Source organism: Limulus polyphemus, unplaced genomic scaffold, assembly GCF_000517525.1.
Source record: "Limulus polyphemus unplaced genomic scaffold, Limulus_polyphemus-2.1.2 Scaffold205, whole genome shotgun sequence".
Lineage (NCBI taxonomy): Eukaryota > Metazoa > Arthropoda > Merostomata > Xiphosura > Limulidae > Limulus > Limulus polyphemus.
The window spans coordinates 199,173-217,133 of NW_013665815.1; the positions used below are offsets into that span (position 1 = coordinate 199,173).

The 17,961-nt window shown below is 33.8% G+C and overlaps 1 protein-coding gene across 1 annotated transcript in view; it reads right to left on the reverse strand.

The window, feature by feature from the left end:
• The window catches only part of LOC106478373 (microtubule-associated serine/threonine-protein kinase 3-like), a 192,308-nt gene that overhangs the window by 29,763 nt on the left and 144,584 nt on the right, over nucleotides 1-17,961 (reverse strand). Inside the window, exons 6-12 of the mRNA XM_022381966.1 lie at nucleotides 15,136-15,202; nucleotides 6,125-6,206; nucleotides 4,865-5,025; nucleotides 4,014-4,086; nucleotides 3,212-3,421; nucleotides 1,251-1,349; nucleotides 678-875 (exon numbers count right to left, since the gene is read on the reverse strand). Of these exons, the coding sequence (XP_022237674.1) occupies nucleotides 678-875; nucleotides 1,251-1,349; nucleotides 3,212-3,421; nucleotides 4,014-4,086; nucleotides 4,865-5,025; nucleotides 6,125-6,206; nucleotides 15,136-15,202 (890 nt within the window). The remainder of the gene's footprint in view (nucleotides 1-677; nucleotides 876-1,250; nucleotides 1,350-3,211; nucleotides 3,422-4,013; nucleotides 4,087-4,864; nucleotides 5,026-6,124; nucleotides 6,207-15,135; nucleotides 15,203-17,961) is intronic.

Here is a 17,961-nt window from a genome sequence, read left to right on the forward strand (position 1 = left end):
AATTGTTTAATTTCGAAGTCTAAGATCAAGGGAGGTCCAGTTCAATCTACACTTTGATCAACGTGTGTTTTTGGGTGAAAGTGTAGATTGAACTGGACCTCCCTTGAACTTAGACTTCGAAATTAAACAATTTTCGAAATACTAAGTTTATTTATTATATCTGCTATGGTGCGGCTATATAATGTGAAGAACTGAATAGCAGCCAATGACACTTTTTCTTCACTTCACCTATCCAGTGTACAAGTTCTTCTAATACTGACTACAAAGCACGTTCACACCAACAGTATGTTTACAAACGAATCATATTAAATTTTATCAGTCAATGACAGGATACCTTATTGAACATATGACAAAGAACTAAAATAAAACATAATTCTTAGCGTTTGCTCATAATTTGGGTTCACAACACCAAACACACTCATTTTTAGATACACAATGTTCATCCGTTTAACTCATTTTTATTACACAGAAGATCATACTTTATCTTAGTGTAAGATGTTGGATATATCTGTTAAATACTTTATGTTTTTTTAGAATACCACCATGTTGTAATTTCGAACTGAACAGTCTTTTATAACCATAATTGGTTTTGTCCACATTTTTATTCCCCAAAGAAACACAATACAGCAAATTGTAAAGAATGCGTTATAATGTGTGTGTGTGTGTGTGTGTGTGACTAATCGCGAAAAGTTCAAACATGCCAGCATCAGGAACATTAACAAAACGACAGCATATAACGTACCAGCAAGTGGATCTCGGTTTAGGCCTAACTTGTTAATGATGTATTGTGGGATATCTGTTTTGACACCTTGAGCCACTTTAGCCTGTCCTTCCACGGCTTCTAGCAATCTGTAGAAATCTTCTGGGTCAAATTCCTACAAGAATAGAAAAGTATTTTGGTATACGTTAATTCTACACATCATCATCATCACCAACTTTTTTCTTATTTTAGATATTCTTTTACTCAATGTTAGTTTTCAGTAAAGCATTCTCTATTCAAAATACAATTTTATTCGGTGCATCTCAGTTTCGTTCTTCTGTATCGATAGATTTAATATTCAATGTAGACATGGTTAAGTAATTTGTATATTTCTGACCAACCCAAAGTCATTTTCGTTTTAATTGTTTCTCACCAGCACATTCTCTGACAAAATACATTTTTCAACAGCGTATCCTTGTTCAATATACAATATGTACATGCTGAAAAAATTATATTCTGTTTTTCAGAAAGAATACCAAATTTACATTACCAAACATTCCAGTAACCGAGCCGGTCTTGAAACGATCAGCAACAACTTCTTGATTAGATTTCTGATATGACCAGCTGCTGTGGAGGACTTCTCACGACACTACAATACCAAACATACCTTTTAGTTAAACAAGTAACTTTTATATGAAACAGGAACTATACATTTAAGCTTGAAAAGGCAATTAAGTACTTAATAACTATTACTTATACACAGAACTTGTAAGTCCATACTAACAATTTTCTGCGTTTGCTGTTCAGTCTCCTCTTTTAAAACATTCGCTTTTTAGCTGGTGTCACAAATTTCCAGTTGAATTGGAATCGAATTTTGAGCTGCCCATTACATGACTTTTTTATCACTATCATTTTCTTCTGTTCTGTTCTCTTATTCGGTAGGTCTTGGTTAATTACGTTACTGCAATTCAAAGACAAAGTCAATTAAAGATTTTCAGTATTTTCCAGTCCTACTGTAGAGAAACTTCCCTACATCTTATATATCCACAACCATGATTCACTGTTTTACTTGCACACTCTTGCTTAAACTTCTTACTTGACCCCACACAAAATTTCTTGTAGTTCCAAAATCCTCAGTTTTTGTTTTGATAGTCCATAACACGTTCTCATTCTCCATTTCAAGTTTTGTGATCCTTTGCAATGTTTAAACGTTTTGTATGTTCACATATGAAACATTAAGCGTTCTACTTGTAACTTCCCTTGTACACCGCTTTTTTAAAACTGCTTTCACACAATTCTTTTACTGATTCTAATTCCATGCGTGTCCAGTATTCCTGCATTCATTTCTGGAGTTACTGTGAAAGGGTTTGATGCTGAAATTCGTCGAATGACACCATTTTGGTCTTTTTTTTCTTAATTATATGTTTCTTCATCTTATTAGATTATAAACTTCTAGTTGCAGCACAGAAGTTCACAGCACGATGAGAGAGACTAATGATTTTGAATAATATTCCCATTTTTGTAAGTTAATACAACGAAACAAGGCGTATTTATTGATACACTCAAACCTAAAACTAGTCTTGTTGATATAAAACAAAAAATTTGGATCAAAAACCAACAATGGTAATTTTAACTAAAATAAACGCCAAATATGCATTTAGATATTAAACAATTAGTATGCCTTTCAAGTTTGTATTTGTAATTGTAATTAAGCACAAAGCTAGACAATGGGCTACCTGTGCTCTGCCCACCACGGGTGTCGAAACCCGGATTCTAGCGTTGTAAGTCCGCAGACATACCGCTGTGCCACTAGGTGGCGCCTTTCAAGTTAAATGGTGCGCTTAAATCTAGAACAATATTTATTCGATTAAATCTACCAGTAGACATACATTAGCCCAAAGTATGCGATCATATATATGAAGCTAAAATATTCAAATATAGAAATAAAAATATTAAATTTAAATTCATATAGGATATTTTGCTTTAAATATACATTTAATTTACAGTAATTATCATACGAATCTGTATGGAAACGTTACATTTTATATTGCAGTGTTTGTCTCGAATGAACAGGATATTGTTCAAAGTAAAAAAAAAAAATTCGTCATATCACTCATTTTCACAAAACACTCTTTCTGTCACTTTTAATCAATTATATAACATTTCATGTCGCTTAATATTTTTCCATTCGGATGAGTTTTGATACAAACGTTAATTTTCAAAATTCAAGAAACTGTAGATTAGTGTTTTGTTTCGGAAAATAAAACAGCAGAACAGCAAATAAAGGTAAATAAACAACATAATGAAATTACCCTGGTTATGTTTACATTTGGTGTTTAGTTTAACATAAGTCACTAGATAATGACAGAAGCGTTTGCATTCGTCTCGAGTTATTGCCAATTTTCACGTATTAAATATAGTAGGCTGGTATGTTTACTTTTTTTGTTTTTTTGGTATTTTATGAGCATCTTAAATAAACATTTTCAAAAAATAAAAAAAATAGGATATTGCCTCAGAATACAGTTTCTCGAGGTTTTCAGACATTTCATAAAAGTAGCGCGATGTCACGAGTTTTTCTTTTGACTTCTGTAAACAGTCTCTAGCCATTTCAATGACTTGGAAGTGAGCGAAGCGAGTGACAGCGTCTGAGTTAAGATCCGGGTCTAGTTCTTGACCATCTTCAATAAACTTCTCCAGTCTATCTTCCATCTGATGCGTGGCCTGTTTACAATACACACAACTAGTTAGTCCAGCACGTACATCTTCAAGACATTCAAAAATACATGGTTATGTAGTGAAAGATGTCTGGTCCCTATCAAAATCTACTTCGCAAAGACTGATACTATAAAACCTCACTCATAAAACAAACACATCTATCCATTCATTTCCCTCTACTAAAACGTGTTTTATTCATTTCTTTGTTCTATTTACAACCATTATTTTCCCAATTAATCTTAGTCACATAATTCATAGAACATGTTCCATTACTTATTAGTGTTCTCCTATGCAATAAAGTACACAATTAAAACGATTATCTTGCTCAATTATTTATAGCTTAGGATTTTTCAGAATCGTATATGGTAGATTTGTGGACATTTTCAATCACCTTGACTTAGTTCTTATAAAGTTTAGTAATTTTTGTTCAACTGCACGCACTCCGTATTGTGTGTTAACTAAATTCATTTAAGTTTCCTAAATAGTTTTGAGCACGTAAATAACACACACTCAGTAGCAATGATAATGCCTGCGGAAGAATAAAATAATATTTCTTAAAGAAATATACTAATAATGACCCAGTAGTAAACATACGAACCTTGGGAAATCTCTCTTTGTAAACACTGTTCATAAGGATGATATCGCTATCCATACCAGGAGACCGCATTGGACTGCTAGACCAAAAAAAAAAAAAAAGAAACAAACAAACACATGGTGTTTACTAACCCAACGCGTTTTGTAAATCCAATTTCGTCACATTCTGATTATTATCATTATGTTGTATTGTGTAGTTTATAAATAAGGAACTAGAAATATCAGGAAATTGCATGAAATAAATTTTTTACATAAAAGTAATTTTGAAATTATTAATCTTGCTAATCGAAACATTTGAAAATGGGCTTAATCTAAAAAAATCGTATATTGCAATGAAGTTTTTCTCGTTTACCCTTAAAAAATTAAACGTATATAGTATATAAATGTGTTTGTAAATGGGCTTATCAGGGAAAAGAATGTCCAATATTTTACAGTTACATAGCTTTTATTAGCAAAAAAATCGAAACCTCTGATTTTTCAAAAGAAGATCAAATTTGTACTTTCTGAGAAATTCGTTCGACGCTGAATGAAAATAAGATAAATGTTGTGTTATAAAATAATGCCTATTTCAATCTTTTCCTGATATAACAAGAGTCCTAGGTTCAAGTTCCTTTGTTAGGCAGACTGTTCTTTATTGTTCCGAAGAACAAAGTTCTACCTTTAGCAATGCTTGAGCTAAGGTTTTTATACAACGTTCTGTATAAATTATTGTGTGTACTCTATTATTTCTTCATGAAATGTAAAACAAAGTACTTGAAGATAAAGTTTTAAAAAGTTATATTAAATATTATGAGAGCACAATTCCTTTAATAATATTCATTAATTTAATTGTTATTTTAGGAATTAAAAGTTCACCTTAAACTTCTAGATCTTGACCTCATCAGCGGTGATCTGCGACCATCTTCTTCCACACCGGGGTTACTCTCGTTGCTGCTGAACCTTGATAGATGGCGCCTCTCATCTATGGCAGGATGACTAGGAAGGGGGTGAAGTTTTTCTTGGGAGGAGCACTGAGACTGGAAAATGTTGGATATCTGATACAGATATGGTCTGGAGTCAGGATCGAGAAGTTGGCTGGCTTTTCATACAGTATTAACAAACAAATACATACATACATACATACAGTTTAAGTAGTGTTAGAGAAATGAAGTGCCCGGTAGGTTGTGATTGATAGTATTTTTAATATGGTAATTCAAAGCGAATGCGCAAATATTTTTATGTTTAATCTAATGAATATATCCTCCTGAACCGCTCTATACTTCTATACGTTTTCACAATTGCATAAGCTCTAAAGGAATGCAAGATATTCTTATGGAAAGTAAAATACTTAAAGTATTGAACATCAGTGGATTTTTATTACTTTTTTTTTGCCACTGCCTGCCTATCACAATCCCCCTGCTTGCCTAGATATAACTATAGTAATGTATCATCAAATAATTAATAAACTATCAAAAAACTCTTAGACTGAAGAAGTAACACAATTATATATACTAATAACGTTAAAACCGTTAACCAGAAACTAATTCCATTTCTTGTAGCTCTAAGCAAACAAAGGTAATATTAGTTCTTACGTCTCGAGCTAGCTAATTAACTATTGTAATTCACTAGATGATGAATGGAACCAGCACTAAACTAAGGTCTTGTATATAAATCCTATCAAAATTTTGTTTATCAAGTATATGAACCGAGGCATTTCACAAACACTAACCCAGCGGTAGATCTAATATTGATCTTGCGCAAATAAAGCAAAAAATGACATGTTGGCGAAAATTGAACGTATGCAAATCTATGTTAGTTTCTAGCATAAGTTCTTAAAATACAGTTTTAGAGTAATAACCTGGAGCTGAATGTAGCTGATATTGAGTACAAAGAATATTATCTAGATCAAACCATGCAAATTTTCCAACATGGACAAATTAACCGGTATATGAATCAAACCCCAAATTTTAGCGTTATAAGCCCTCAAGCTTACCGTTAATCCACTGGCGGTTCAGATACACTTATAATAGAGCTTAGGAAAAGGAAATGCCGGTTAACTAAGTTAAAATACTTTCTAAGGCTATATCTATTTTATATTCAGAAAACTCTTAAGGCAGACTGATGTAAAATGCTTACTGAAACGTTGGAACTCCCTGGAGTGTTGGTACCGTATCCAGAAGATGGAAGAGAAGCAAGGGACCATCTTCTGCCTTCTCCTCTATAATACACCAAACAGTACTTTATTGTGGTGTTGTTATTTTCGTTTATATCGCCAGAAATACTGCTTGAACCAGCACTAAACAAAGTATTTTCTGTACTGTGATAATAATGTCAACAATACCGCTTGAACCAAAACTAAACAAAGTACTTTCTGTACCATGATAATAATGTCAACAACACTGCTTTAACCAAAATTAAACAAAGTACTTTTTTACCATTATAATAATGTCAACAATACTTCTTGAACCATGACTAAACAAAGTATTTTCTGTACTCGCGATAATAATGATAATAATGAAAATATCACCAATTAAAAAACTGTTAAAATCATAGACGTTCTTATTACTGTAGGGATTACATACTTTCCAATCAAATTAGGATTTTTTTTTCCAAATGTTCGATTCTAATCTTCTTACACTGCTACTTACGAAGAAATTTTGGGGTGTTGTTAATAAATTTAAAGAACTAGACTCTATTAGAAATGATGAGCATAAAAATACTCCAAAAGTGACCAGTGGATGAAAACGGGTAAAATGTTCACGATGAAATGTTAAATGTTTGTGATGAAAAACATAAGCTGGTGAATGATTCTGTTCGTACACATATCTACAGTGTCATGTAGCAGCACACAAAATTTATTACGCTCTTCATTTATATATAAAAAAAACAAATGCTTATTTCTAATCTGTCAAAGGCTTTGACATTTCTTCTTTCTTGACAGCATGTTATCCATTTAACAGTGTTCACAAAGTCAAGTAAGCCTTCTCATAAGTAAGAGAAACAGCCAAACTGCAGACGTTCGTTATTCAGACCATGTTTAATGGGATTTGTTGCCAGATAACAAAAGCCTTCACTTTTACTGACTTCAGTAATCAGGTTATTCAGCCACAGTCTTATTAAGGCTTAAGTCTTATTAAAACACAAACTACACATACATTATATATATATTACTACAGCAATAACAACCGTATATTAAACACGATTTCTATTCGAAGGAAAAAAGTCTAGAACCACAAATAAACACCCACGTTGATCGTTATTAACATCACCGCCTAAGCCTACGTGTTCCAGACATGAAAGCCTTTCCCATACAAGGGTTCTCTAGTTTCAAAAACTGTTCCAGGTCATGTGATTAAAATAACAGTGTGTGTAGGTTGGATAAAACTTTACTGCACAGAATTATTACTTTTTATCATCTTTTGACGATATTTCTTGCTATAAAAATGGGTAAGGTAAACTAACAAAAGATGTGGATGACCAAACGCTTCATTATATGATTACCTAAAACTAAGTATTGGAAAATGATTAAAAACATGTAACACAGAGTAAAAGTCAGCCAAATAGTACACAGCTATAAGACAGTCAGTATGCTGATTCCCTACACTATAAAAATGATTCAAATTACTGGAGTTAGGGATTAGGGACTACGACCAAAGAGCTGAGTGAAGTGAGGGGGGCACACTTTATGTCAACAATTTTCACAAGTGAAGATACACAGCTGTTAAACAGACTTTTCCCCTTTGTATGCCTTCCTTCAGTTTCTATGCAGTTTTAATGAAACATGAATCACCCTGTATCTAAAAGTTTCACAATTATAAGCAAAGAAAGGAAATATACATTCATAAAAAATTAACGTAAAAGCAGTCTGTAGTTGTTTATAGTATATTATGTCAAAAATATAAGGACATAAAATATGTTGTAGAAACCAGTTCAACATTATACAAAACCAGTTCTCAGTTATAAGTAGAAAATATAAGCAGTGCCTAGTCATGAAACACACTTTATGTACTAATATGCCTCTCTTTCAATGTAGCTAATTCTCTTGAAATACGTTTCTGAATCAATCCTGTCAGTCACCACATGCGAATGCAGTGAGATTGTCCAATATATCATCTGTCGTTGTTGAACGTTGCATATTTTATCAGCTATGAGCTATCTAATTCGGTTTAGAAACGGGCGAAACAATCATTATAAAGTAATTTACCAAATTAAAGGATTGGACAAACGTCTCTTCAAAGACAACAGCTAATTTTGATATAGTTCTGATTATTTCCACCATATTTAACTTTTCAGCTTCTATAACTGATCATTAAATATAAAACTGGTTTGCTTGTGAAATTTCGCGCAAATCTACTCGAGAGCTACTTATGCTAGCCGTCTCTAACTCGGAAATGAGAGACTAGAAGGAAAGCAGCTAGCCAACACCACACACCACCAAATTTTAGGCTTCTTCTAATCATCAAACTGTGTAGTGGGGTTGACCGTCACATTATAACGCTCCCACGGCTGAAAGGACATGTTCGGGAACGCGATTCTAACCATCAACCCTTGGATGTCGAGTCGAGCGCCATAACCTCTAGGCCTACCAGGTCCAAAAACTGGATTAAATTTACTTTTGCAATGAATATGTATGGTGCAGATTCTTGACGTTTTGGCCATTGGGGAATTCTGAAGGAGCACGCCACAGTTTCTAATATCGTGGGTTCTAAGCAATAGATTTATTGACTGTTACGTTCATCTTCCTCCCCCCCCCCATAATTTATGTTCTGCTTTCCATATATACCTTTCAAACTCATTAAATAATGTCTCTCTAATTTCCACGCACTAAAATGCATTGCCATAATGCGTAGTTACTGTACACCAAACAATTTAAATAGACTTGTAGAAAAGAGAGACAACTTTAGGACATGCGTGGCAGTGATTTATTTCATAAACCCAGGAAAAGAAATATTTCATCAAACAATATTTTTAAAGTTAATAAAATGGAATTTTCAAACTAAGCAACACCTTTATGCACATATGGGCTATGCGGCCAGGTCCAAGATGCTAGTGTTCAGGTGTGGCCGTCCTTGAATCCGAAATACTAATAAGAGGAAAGGCAGTCAGATAGTAGCACCTGCTGCCAAACGTGATTTGTTTGGCTCTTTAATTAATAGAAAAAAAAAGATTAATTCCTATTTTCATAGTGCATCTGCAGTTGAAATTTCGGAGTGTGTTTAGATCTTTCGATGTGCAATTCGGCATGCTAATCAGACCGTTTACATTCCAGAAACAGTATGTGAAGAATGCTTACCACATAAACGTTTCTTGGAATTTTTTTCCGTGATATTAAAGATACCCAAGATTATTCCCGTCGCCCTGTTCGTTTGTTTCTTTCTTTTTCAAACAGTATCGCTTTATAAAATTCGTGCATACTATATACTTCTTATTTCGTTCCCCACACACTTTAAATTGTTCTAAACATTAATGACGATTAACTTTATTTCAAAGCGCCATTTAATGTGACAATGAATTCTAAAACTAAATTCTTATATGTCCCCCCGTGGGACAGCGGTAAGTATACGGACTTGCAATGCTAAAACCCGGGGTTCGATTCCACGCGGTGGACACGGCAGATAGCCCAACGTGGCTTTGCTCTAAAAAAAAAAACCTCTTGTTATAATTCGCTAAATGATGCGTGTTGTTCAGTGTGAGAGGAACTAACAATAACATCTTGATAATGTCTGGAAAAAGGAAAGAGAATTTATCACAAAATATGATCAGGACCTACTGAAAACTCAAGGGATTTGTAATTAGGACCAACTGGAAACTCAAGGGATTTTAGAAAGCTACAGCCAAGATTAATCAGATTTTGGGGGAAGCCCCACGACTAAGAAGATTATGTGAGTTTACATTAATTAAACCAGTCCAATTTGTTTGTTTGTTTTGTCAGTTATATTTAATCAATTTTCTTGCTAGACCTGTTTATGTTTAGCGGTCTTTTGTGAAACATCAAAACAATTAGATCAAAGTTCTTACATACTCATTGTTTCTTTTATTAGCTGGTAGAGTTTATTTTTTATTTTTACCTCCTTGTGGCACATTAATTGAAAATTCAATTTGTACTTAAAACATTTATGCAGGGCAGGCCGTATTACCTAGACAAGTAAACACTTCCTGTAATAATATTGTTCTAGTAAGATTTGTTCAATTCACTTAAAAAAATAAACAGTCATCTTGTTAGAAACTGATAGTGATTTAAACTGTGGGATTGTTTCCAGCTAATACTATTATGTGCTTGTTCCTAATTTTGGATCAGCAGAGGTAAGGCAGCTACTTATCAGCATCCACCGTCAATTTTGGGTTACTGGTTCTAATCGAATAATGGGATTAGGCTCTCGCTGTTATAAAGCACCCGCGACCCCAAAATTACGGAGCAGGATATTGCGGCAAAAGGACGAGAAACACGGACACTCAGATTCACAGTCCTGCACGCTAACCACTAGACCATGCACATTCAATGGGATTTTGCGGCAAAAGGACGAGAAACACGGTCACTCAGATTCACAGTCCTGCACGCTAACCACTAGACCATGCACATTCAATGGGATTTTGCGGCAAAAGGACGAGAAACACGGCCACTAAGATTCACAGTCCTGCACGCTAACCACTAGACCATGCACATTCAATGGGATTTTGCGGCAAAAGGACGAGAAACACGGCCACTCAGATTCACAGTCCTGCACGCTAACCACTAGACCATGCACATTCAATTATGACATATTTAGGCCTACATTTCTGTAAGATTTATATAGTAGAAAATAAGGACACTTCCAATGTGGTGGAAGTGTGTTCTTCATTTATGTATTTTCCATACAGACTTCTTCAATTTGTGCATCGAAGCTACATGGATATTATATATGTGTGTACTGAATCCAAACCTATGCCATTATATTCACACACATTACGACATAAATTTAAAATTCATATAACTTATACTTAAATATCATGCAATCTTAATACAATTTTTTAGCCGCGGATGAGTGGCTCATAGAACAACTTTCAGTTTTTTGTGTTTTTTTTCAAGTACAAACTTTTAGCTCACAGCTCTGTCATCTCTTGACCGATTTGAGATCTCAGGAGGTCAAATCCTTTCGGTTGATGTATTTGATCACGCCCAAAGTCTCACAGATTAATTTATTCTAATCCTGCCTAAAAGAATTTCAATTTGAGGGTAGGCTGGTAAAGATCCTGATGACCAATAAAATTGCATCGTGCATACGCGCGCTCCACGCTTGGTATTGCTGGCGCACAAAAATTAGCTAATAAAAAGGAAACAAAGGTCTCATAGATTAATTTGCTCTAATCCTGCCTAAAAGAATTTCAAGCGCAGCGGATAATGAGGATTACCTTTTCTTCACATTATTCTGATTTACGATAAATGCAACTCGAAAACATTGATATTTCAAAAGGAATGAATTATTTAGTATTAATTGTAATGCATTGTTGTTTATCTTAAGTACCTTTATCCTTTTTTATTGTAATTACAATGCTATACAAAAGCTAAATTGACTTTTTTTTCCGTCCTTTTACTCTCGTGACTTCTACCGTCTACTTACATACGTTAGAATAGAAATAAGTCACGATTAGTGTAACTAAAGGCAGCATAATAGTAGAATGAATATTTTGTGCTTTACATGAAACACGTGCCACCTTCCTTTGCTCCTATCTCATACTTATATTCCCTTATCACTCGATATTTAACACAAGAACTTGGACAATATTACAGAGATTTGACGCTTTGCAACGTAGATCAAACTTTCCTGCCCAACTAGTAAGTAAAAGGTTTGTGGAAAAACACGTTAGCATTAGGTGGGTTCATAATTTTCTGAATAAAAGAAAGGGATGGTATTAAGTTTCAGCTCCATCCATTTTCCTTCGTCTCCACACTGTGTATCCTTTATTAATGAATTAACACCTCAAAGCGCTCAGCTTGAACAAAAGGAAGTAAAAGAGAAAGATTGGGGCAGTCATTTTGATATACTGTAGTAAGGCTACGATCCCCTATTGAGTATCGACCAGCAAGACCCCTCACAGTTTATGAAGACTCGACTGGACGCCTTTTTAAAAAATGGAGGAGAAAGCAGAATTCCAGGGGGTTTATAGTGTCTGAATCTCTCAGCAGCGGGTTAAAGTCATGCTACACTTCCACGCACCTGCTACACAATCGATAAACCTCTGACGTTAACCGCTCGCAATGAAACATTTATTTATTGTTCATACACAAGGAATGGTAAACATCAAAACACTCCATTTATTCTGGTTTTTCCTTTGCTTCTATAAGAATTTTATACAATCGTATGTGTCACTGGTTTAGAGGGAACATTATTAATTTTAGAGGTTATACCCTACATCTATAAAAGTAGGTATAATTTATAGCTCGTTAACTAAAAAAAAAAATTGCTCAAAACGTTAGGTGTTTTATCGGGATAATTCCATTGAAAGTCAAGTAAAATCCGAGTAATTACATACATGTTGGAAGTACGTTATAACTTAAAACTAAATCAATATTTATTTCTTCGTAACGACCGTATTTCCAAGTAGTTTGGAATCGGCCGATATTTTTGTAAACCAAAAACTTTTACACCCGGTTGGCTGGTCAGTCAGCAACCATACAGGACGAGCATGTTCGGTGACGGGGATTCGAACTCGCAGCCCTCAGATTGTGAATCGAGCACCCTGAGCATGTAAATATCAATATGTACATGCCGTTTACTATCAGATCCATCAATATTTGCAACAATAATTTTGAATTATAAACCATAAATATAAATTACTGTAATTGCGCATGCGTATACGTTTCATATTTGTGGTAGGCATATACTTATCTTACGCACGTATATTCAGATCAAGACAATACATATATACAAGGTCTACACTTCGGTGCTCACTACAAATCTAAGTAGTACAAGAAGGAAAAATTCTGAGCATATCAAAAAATCAATAAAAAACAAATTCCGTATTTAAAGGAAAATAAAACTCATTATATGCGTTTGTGTAAGTTGTGTGACATGAAAATAGTCCTCAACGGATTATCATTTGGTCATGCAACTCTAACGTGATCCGATTCACAAATGCATCATGAAAACATTCATCAACGGATTATAATTGTATCATGAAAATCTGACATGATCCCATTCACAAATATATCATTAAAACAGTCCTCAACGAATTATCATTGTATCATGCAAGTCTGACATGATCCCATTCACAAATACATCATGAAAATATTCCACAAAGGATTATCATTGTATGATGTAACTCTGACATGATCCCATTCACAAATACATCATTAAAACAGTTCTCAACGAATTATCATTGTATCATATAAGTCTGACATGATCCCATTCACAAATACACCATGAAAACATTCCTCAAAGGATTATAATTGTATCATGTAAGTCTGACATGATCCCATTCACAAATACATCATTAAAATATTTCTCAACGAATTATCATTGTATCATGCAAGTATGACATGATGCCATTCACAAATACATCATGAAAACATTCCTCTAAGGATTATCATTGTATCATGTAACTCTGACATGATCCCATTCACAAATACATCATGAAAACATTCCTCAAAGGATTATCATTGTATCATGTAACTCTGACATTATCCCATTCACAAATACATCATGAGAACATTCCTCAAAGGATTATCATTGTATCACGTAACTCTGACATGATCCCATTCACAAATACATCATTAAAACAGTCCTCAACGAATTATCATTGTATCATGTAAGTCTGACATGATCCCATTCACAAATACATCATTAAAACAGTCCTCAACGAATTATCATTGTATCATGTAAGTCTGACATGATCCCATTCACAAATACATCATGAAAACATTCCTCAGAGGATTATAATTGTTTCATGTAACTCTGACATGATCCCATTCAGAAATACATCATTAAAACAGTCCTCAACAAATTATCATCGTATCATGTAAGTATGACATGATCCCATTCACAAATACATCATGAAAACATTCCTCAACGAATTATCATTGTATCATGTAAGTCTGACATAATCCCACTCACAAATACATCATGAAAAACGAAGATGAATACATAAGCTCTCCAAGCTTTTGTGAAGAGGATAAAATGTTTGCTTAATCGACCATTAGACAGAAGAATTTCACCTATTATTACGTAAAATGACGCGTGTCAAAGCCTAATAAACCTCAATAGGTGGTGAACTTAAATCTCACCATTTTAGTAATGTTTTGAACTGACATTAGATGTAGGATGGTCATAACAAAGTACAATACATTGACGCGGTGATATGGTTTATTATAAACAAAAATATTCTAAAGTTAATGCAATTAATGGGTCTCTCTTGTTTTCTCTCTAGTTTCATTAAATCTGTAGTTTCTAAAATATTATGGAATATATAAATAAAAATATTTTTAAATGTTATTGATAATGAATATCATTTTAAGTAATATCAATTTAGGCTACTAACGCCAGAGAATTCCAGAGAGTATTGAGTACAGCAGCGTCCACACGTCAAGATCAAAGGTTAAATAAATCAATTCAAACGTTTAACTAAGGGTTAAGTTCCGCATGTCTCTCCTCTTTTAAGTTCAGCATTTAAAGACTTTGATAAATATTAAGTTTGACTAGCTGTAAGTAACTTCAATTCTAGGAATACCAAACTAAATTATTCGCTTATATTGTTGTTTCTATTATTTGTCATTAAGCTGAGAAAAACAATAAAAGTTTTTATAGAACACAAATCAGAATACACAAGCATGGATGTATATTTTTGTAAATTTGTCGAAAGAAACGTCAATATTTTTATTACATACAATAAAGTGTGTAACAAGTAAATTATATATATCTTAGTCGATGTCAGAATAAAAGTACCTTTCATGATTACTAAAAAGATTAACTCCTTGTTAATTAAAGCACGTTCGTATAATTGATTGACAAACTGCTTAATTCAGTTGACGCTGGTGGAATGCAAAGAACTGGCAGATAAAAACCTAATATCACACCACATGGCTGATTTACAGTGTGCAGGCAACCATATCATTATATACAGTATGGAAGCATTAAGAATGAATTAAGTTAGAGATGATGTAGATTACATACCTCCTGGTGGTAGCAAACAGAAACTGTTGGCAGGGAGACAGGTTTCGCGGACTTTCTACTGGGCTATCTATAAACAAAAACGGAAAAAGAATATTATTTCATGGTTTCCGATAGCAATGGGTATTGTTTATAAGATAGAGTTACTAAACTGGTTTTATCCATTATCCTTCTTGAGAGTCTTGTCAGTAATAAAGCAGATAGAAATAAAAATTATATGTTTTCAATCATCCTGATTTTGTATATAAAAAATCAAATTATATATGTATGCAAAGATGTCGAGAGTTGAATCAACCTTTTTAGAAAATTTTCTGAAAATAAGAAAACACAACATTATTCTTCTTACCCCTTTCACTCTCAATGTATATCTGTCTTCCTCAAGATCACTGCCCTGAGCATTTATCTAATGTACCCTCTTTGTGCTAACCTTGAAAAGTGTTACGTTAACCGTGTGTGAATTTGAAAGTTTGTAACCACCATGAAATAAGAGCATTTCTCTTCAAACTTTCTCAAGTTTCAGATAAGTAATAAAACACGTGTCTTTTGGGCAGTGGGGGCGCTGTTTTTGTATAAACGTGGCAGTGAAAGAATCGGGTCTATAAGGTCGGGATGACAGAGGTGTTTTGTAAACTGAGATAAAAACAAAACACGTTAAAATTGAAAATTAAACAGCTTATTCATAAAAATAAAACCTGAATTTCGATTTACTTGAGGTTAAATAGAAACTAAAACCATGTTGCGCTTCCACTGACTTTCTATGGAATATTATATAATTCACTATATAAAACATCACCAGATAAAAATGTTTCACTGAAGTCAATCATTAGTTAATAAATTGACATCCCCGTCAAGAAGTGCTGTTGGCCTGAGTTATCTAATTTGGGTCAGTTTCAATTTTAGTATTTAAAATAAGGCCGTAGTAAGAGACAAATTCTTCATCAAAACAAAAGTTATAAACATAATATTCCACACCTTGTCCATTCAGTTTATGGTTTTATAAAACACCGAGTTATTATTAAAGTAAATACACAAATACAATACACTCTAAATGCTTACATTTTTCTCAAATATCTATATACATACGGAGAAACATTTTGTATTAAAGTAAATGCAGTAACAGAAACGTTTGGGTGAACAAAACAAAAAAACCTTTATTCTTATCTATTAATCAGTTCCACAAGAATGGACATACATTTAATTTAATATGTTTTAAACTAATTCTCTCAATTATGTCGTTGCTGTTAAATAATAGTTTAATAATTACAAAAAATCCAATCCTGGAAATATACTGCTCTTTGTCCCTAGGGGGAAAGGACACACCTTTTAAGCACGACATTTCTCCTGCACTTAAAAAGAATCAATCGTTATCATGTTCAGTTGAGCTGAAAGTTTTTTAGTACACGCGATTTATTGTCTGCAATAAGAAGGAACTAGCTGTCCTTGAAATGTTTATAGACACAGTAATTATTTAATATATATACACGATAAAGCATTTTTTTTTTTTAGTTCTCGAGCGTTTAAACTCAGCCATTCCTTTCTCGGTTCTTTTTCAAGGGACTTTTAATAATTCCGTGATGGCAACCTACAGAAGATTCCTCTGGCAGCTTCAATTTTTAGGTTCAATTACTAACCGACAACATAGTGCTTCTGGGCTCATCCATCAACAAGAAGACTGTATACTTTCACTGCAACATTAAAAGCACGTGAAGACACTAGATAGTCTAACCCATTTTCGACACCGTTCTTAAAGTCAACTTCGTGCTAATGGGGTTAAAGGAGACTTCAGCATGTTTTTTGTTGTTGTGTCATAAAACTGGTTGTTCGATTATGTTGAAGACGTTGGAACAATGGCTTTAAAACATGTTTCTCCTAGCAAATGTCGTGTTTAATAAAGATGTTTAAATACAACAAAGTATCAAATTTCCCTTATCAACGTTCAACTACATTTTTTTGCAGCTGTATTTTCCAAATTTAAAAAAGGAAATATGAAGAAATGAAAGAGTTGAAGAAAGTTTATAGCGTTAGATTAACATACGGTAAAACTCTTGAACATAAATTAGATGATAATATTTACATCCAATACATGGTTATATAAAAGGACTCAAATTAAAGCTACAGAGCAACTCTAGAAGATAGCATCCATCATACTCTCATTCGTGTGGCGAGCTACTAGAAAATAACACCAACCATATTTTCAGTCGTGTGGCGAGCTACTAGAAAATAACACCAACCATATTTTCATTAGTGTGGCGAGCTACTAGAAAATAACACCAACCATATTTTCATTCGTGTGGCGAGCTACTAGAAAATAACACCAACCATATTTTCGTTCGTGTGGCGAGCTACTAGAAAATAACACCAACCATATTTTCATTCGTGTGGCGAGCTACTAGAAAATAACACCAACCATATTTTCGTTCGTGTGGCGAGCTACTAGAAAATAACACCAACCATATTTTCATTCGTGTGGCGAGCTACCGGAAAATAACACCCATCATCCTCTCATTGATAGTGAGCTACTAGAAACATACGCCCATCATCTTCTGATTCATGTGGCGAGCTAACCTCGCCAACAGCACATGGTATGTGTATAAAGATAATTAAATTGACAATATTTGTAAATCGTGATTTGTTTGGCTATTTGACGAAGTCTAAAGGTCGTAGGACATAGACATATGTTTAACTTAACTGTGGTTAATAGCAAGATGTTTAATCTTTAACTTTAAGTAAAAACAATGGTGAAGATGATCCTGGCTAGACAGTCGATCCCCCTCTTTCATTCAACATCCATAATATTTTTTGCAGTTTACTAGTATTGGCCTGAGAAAC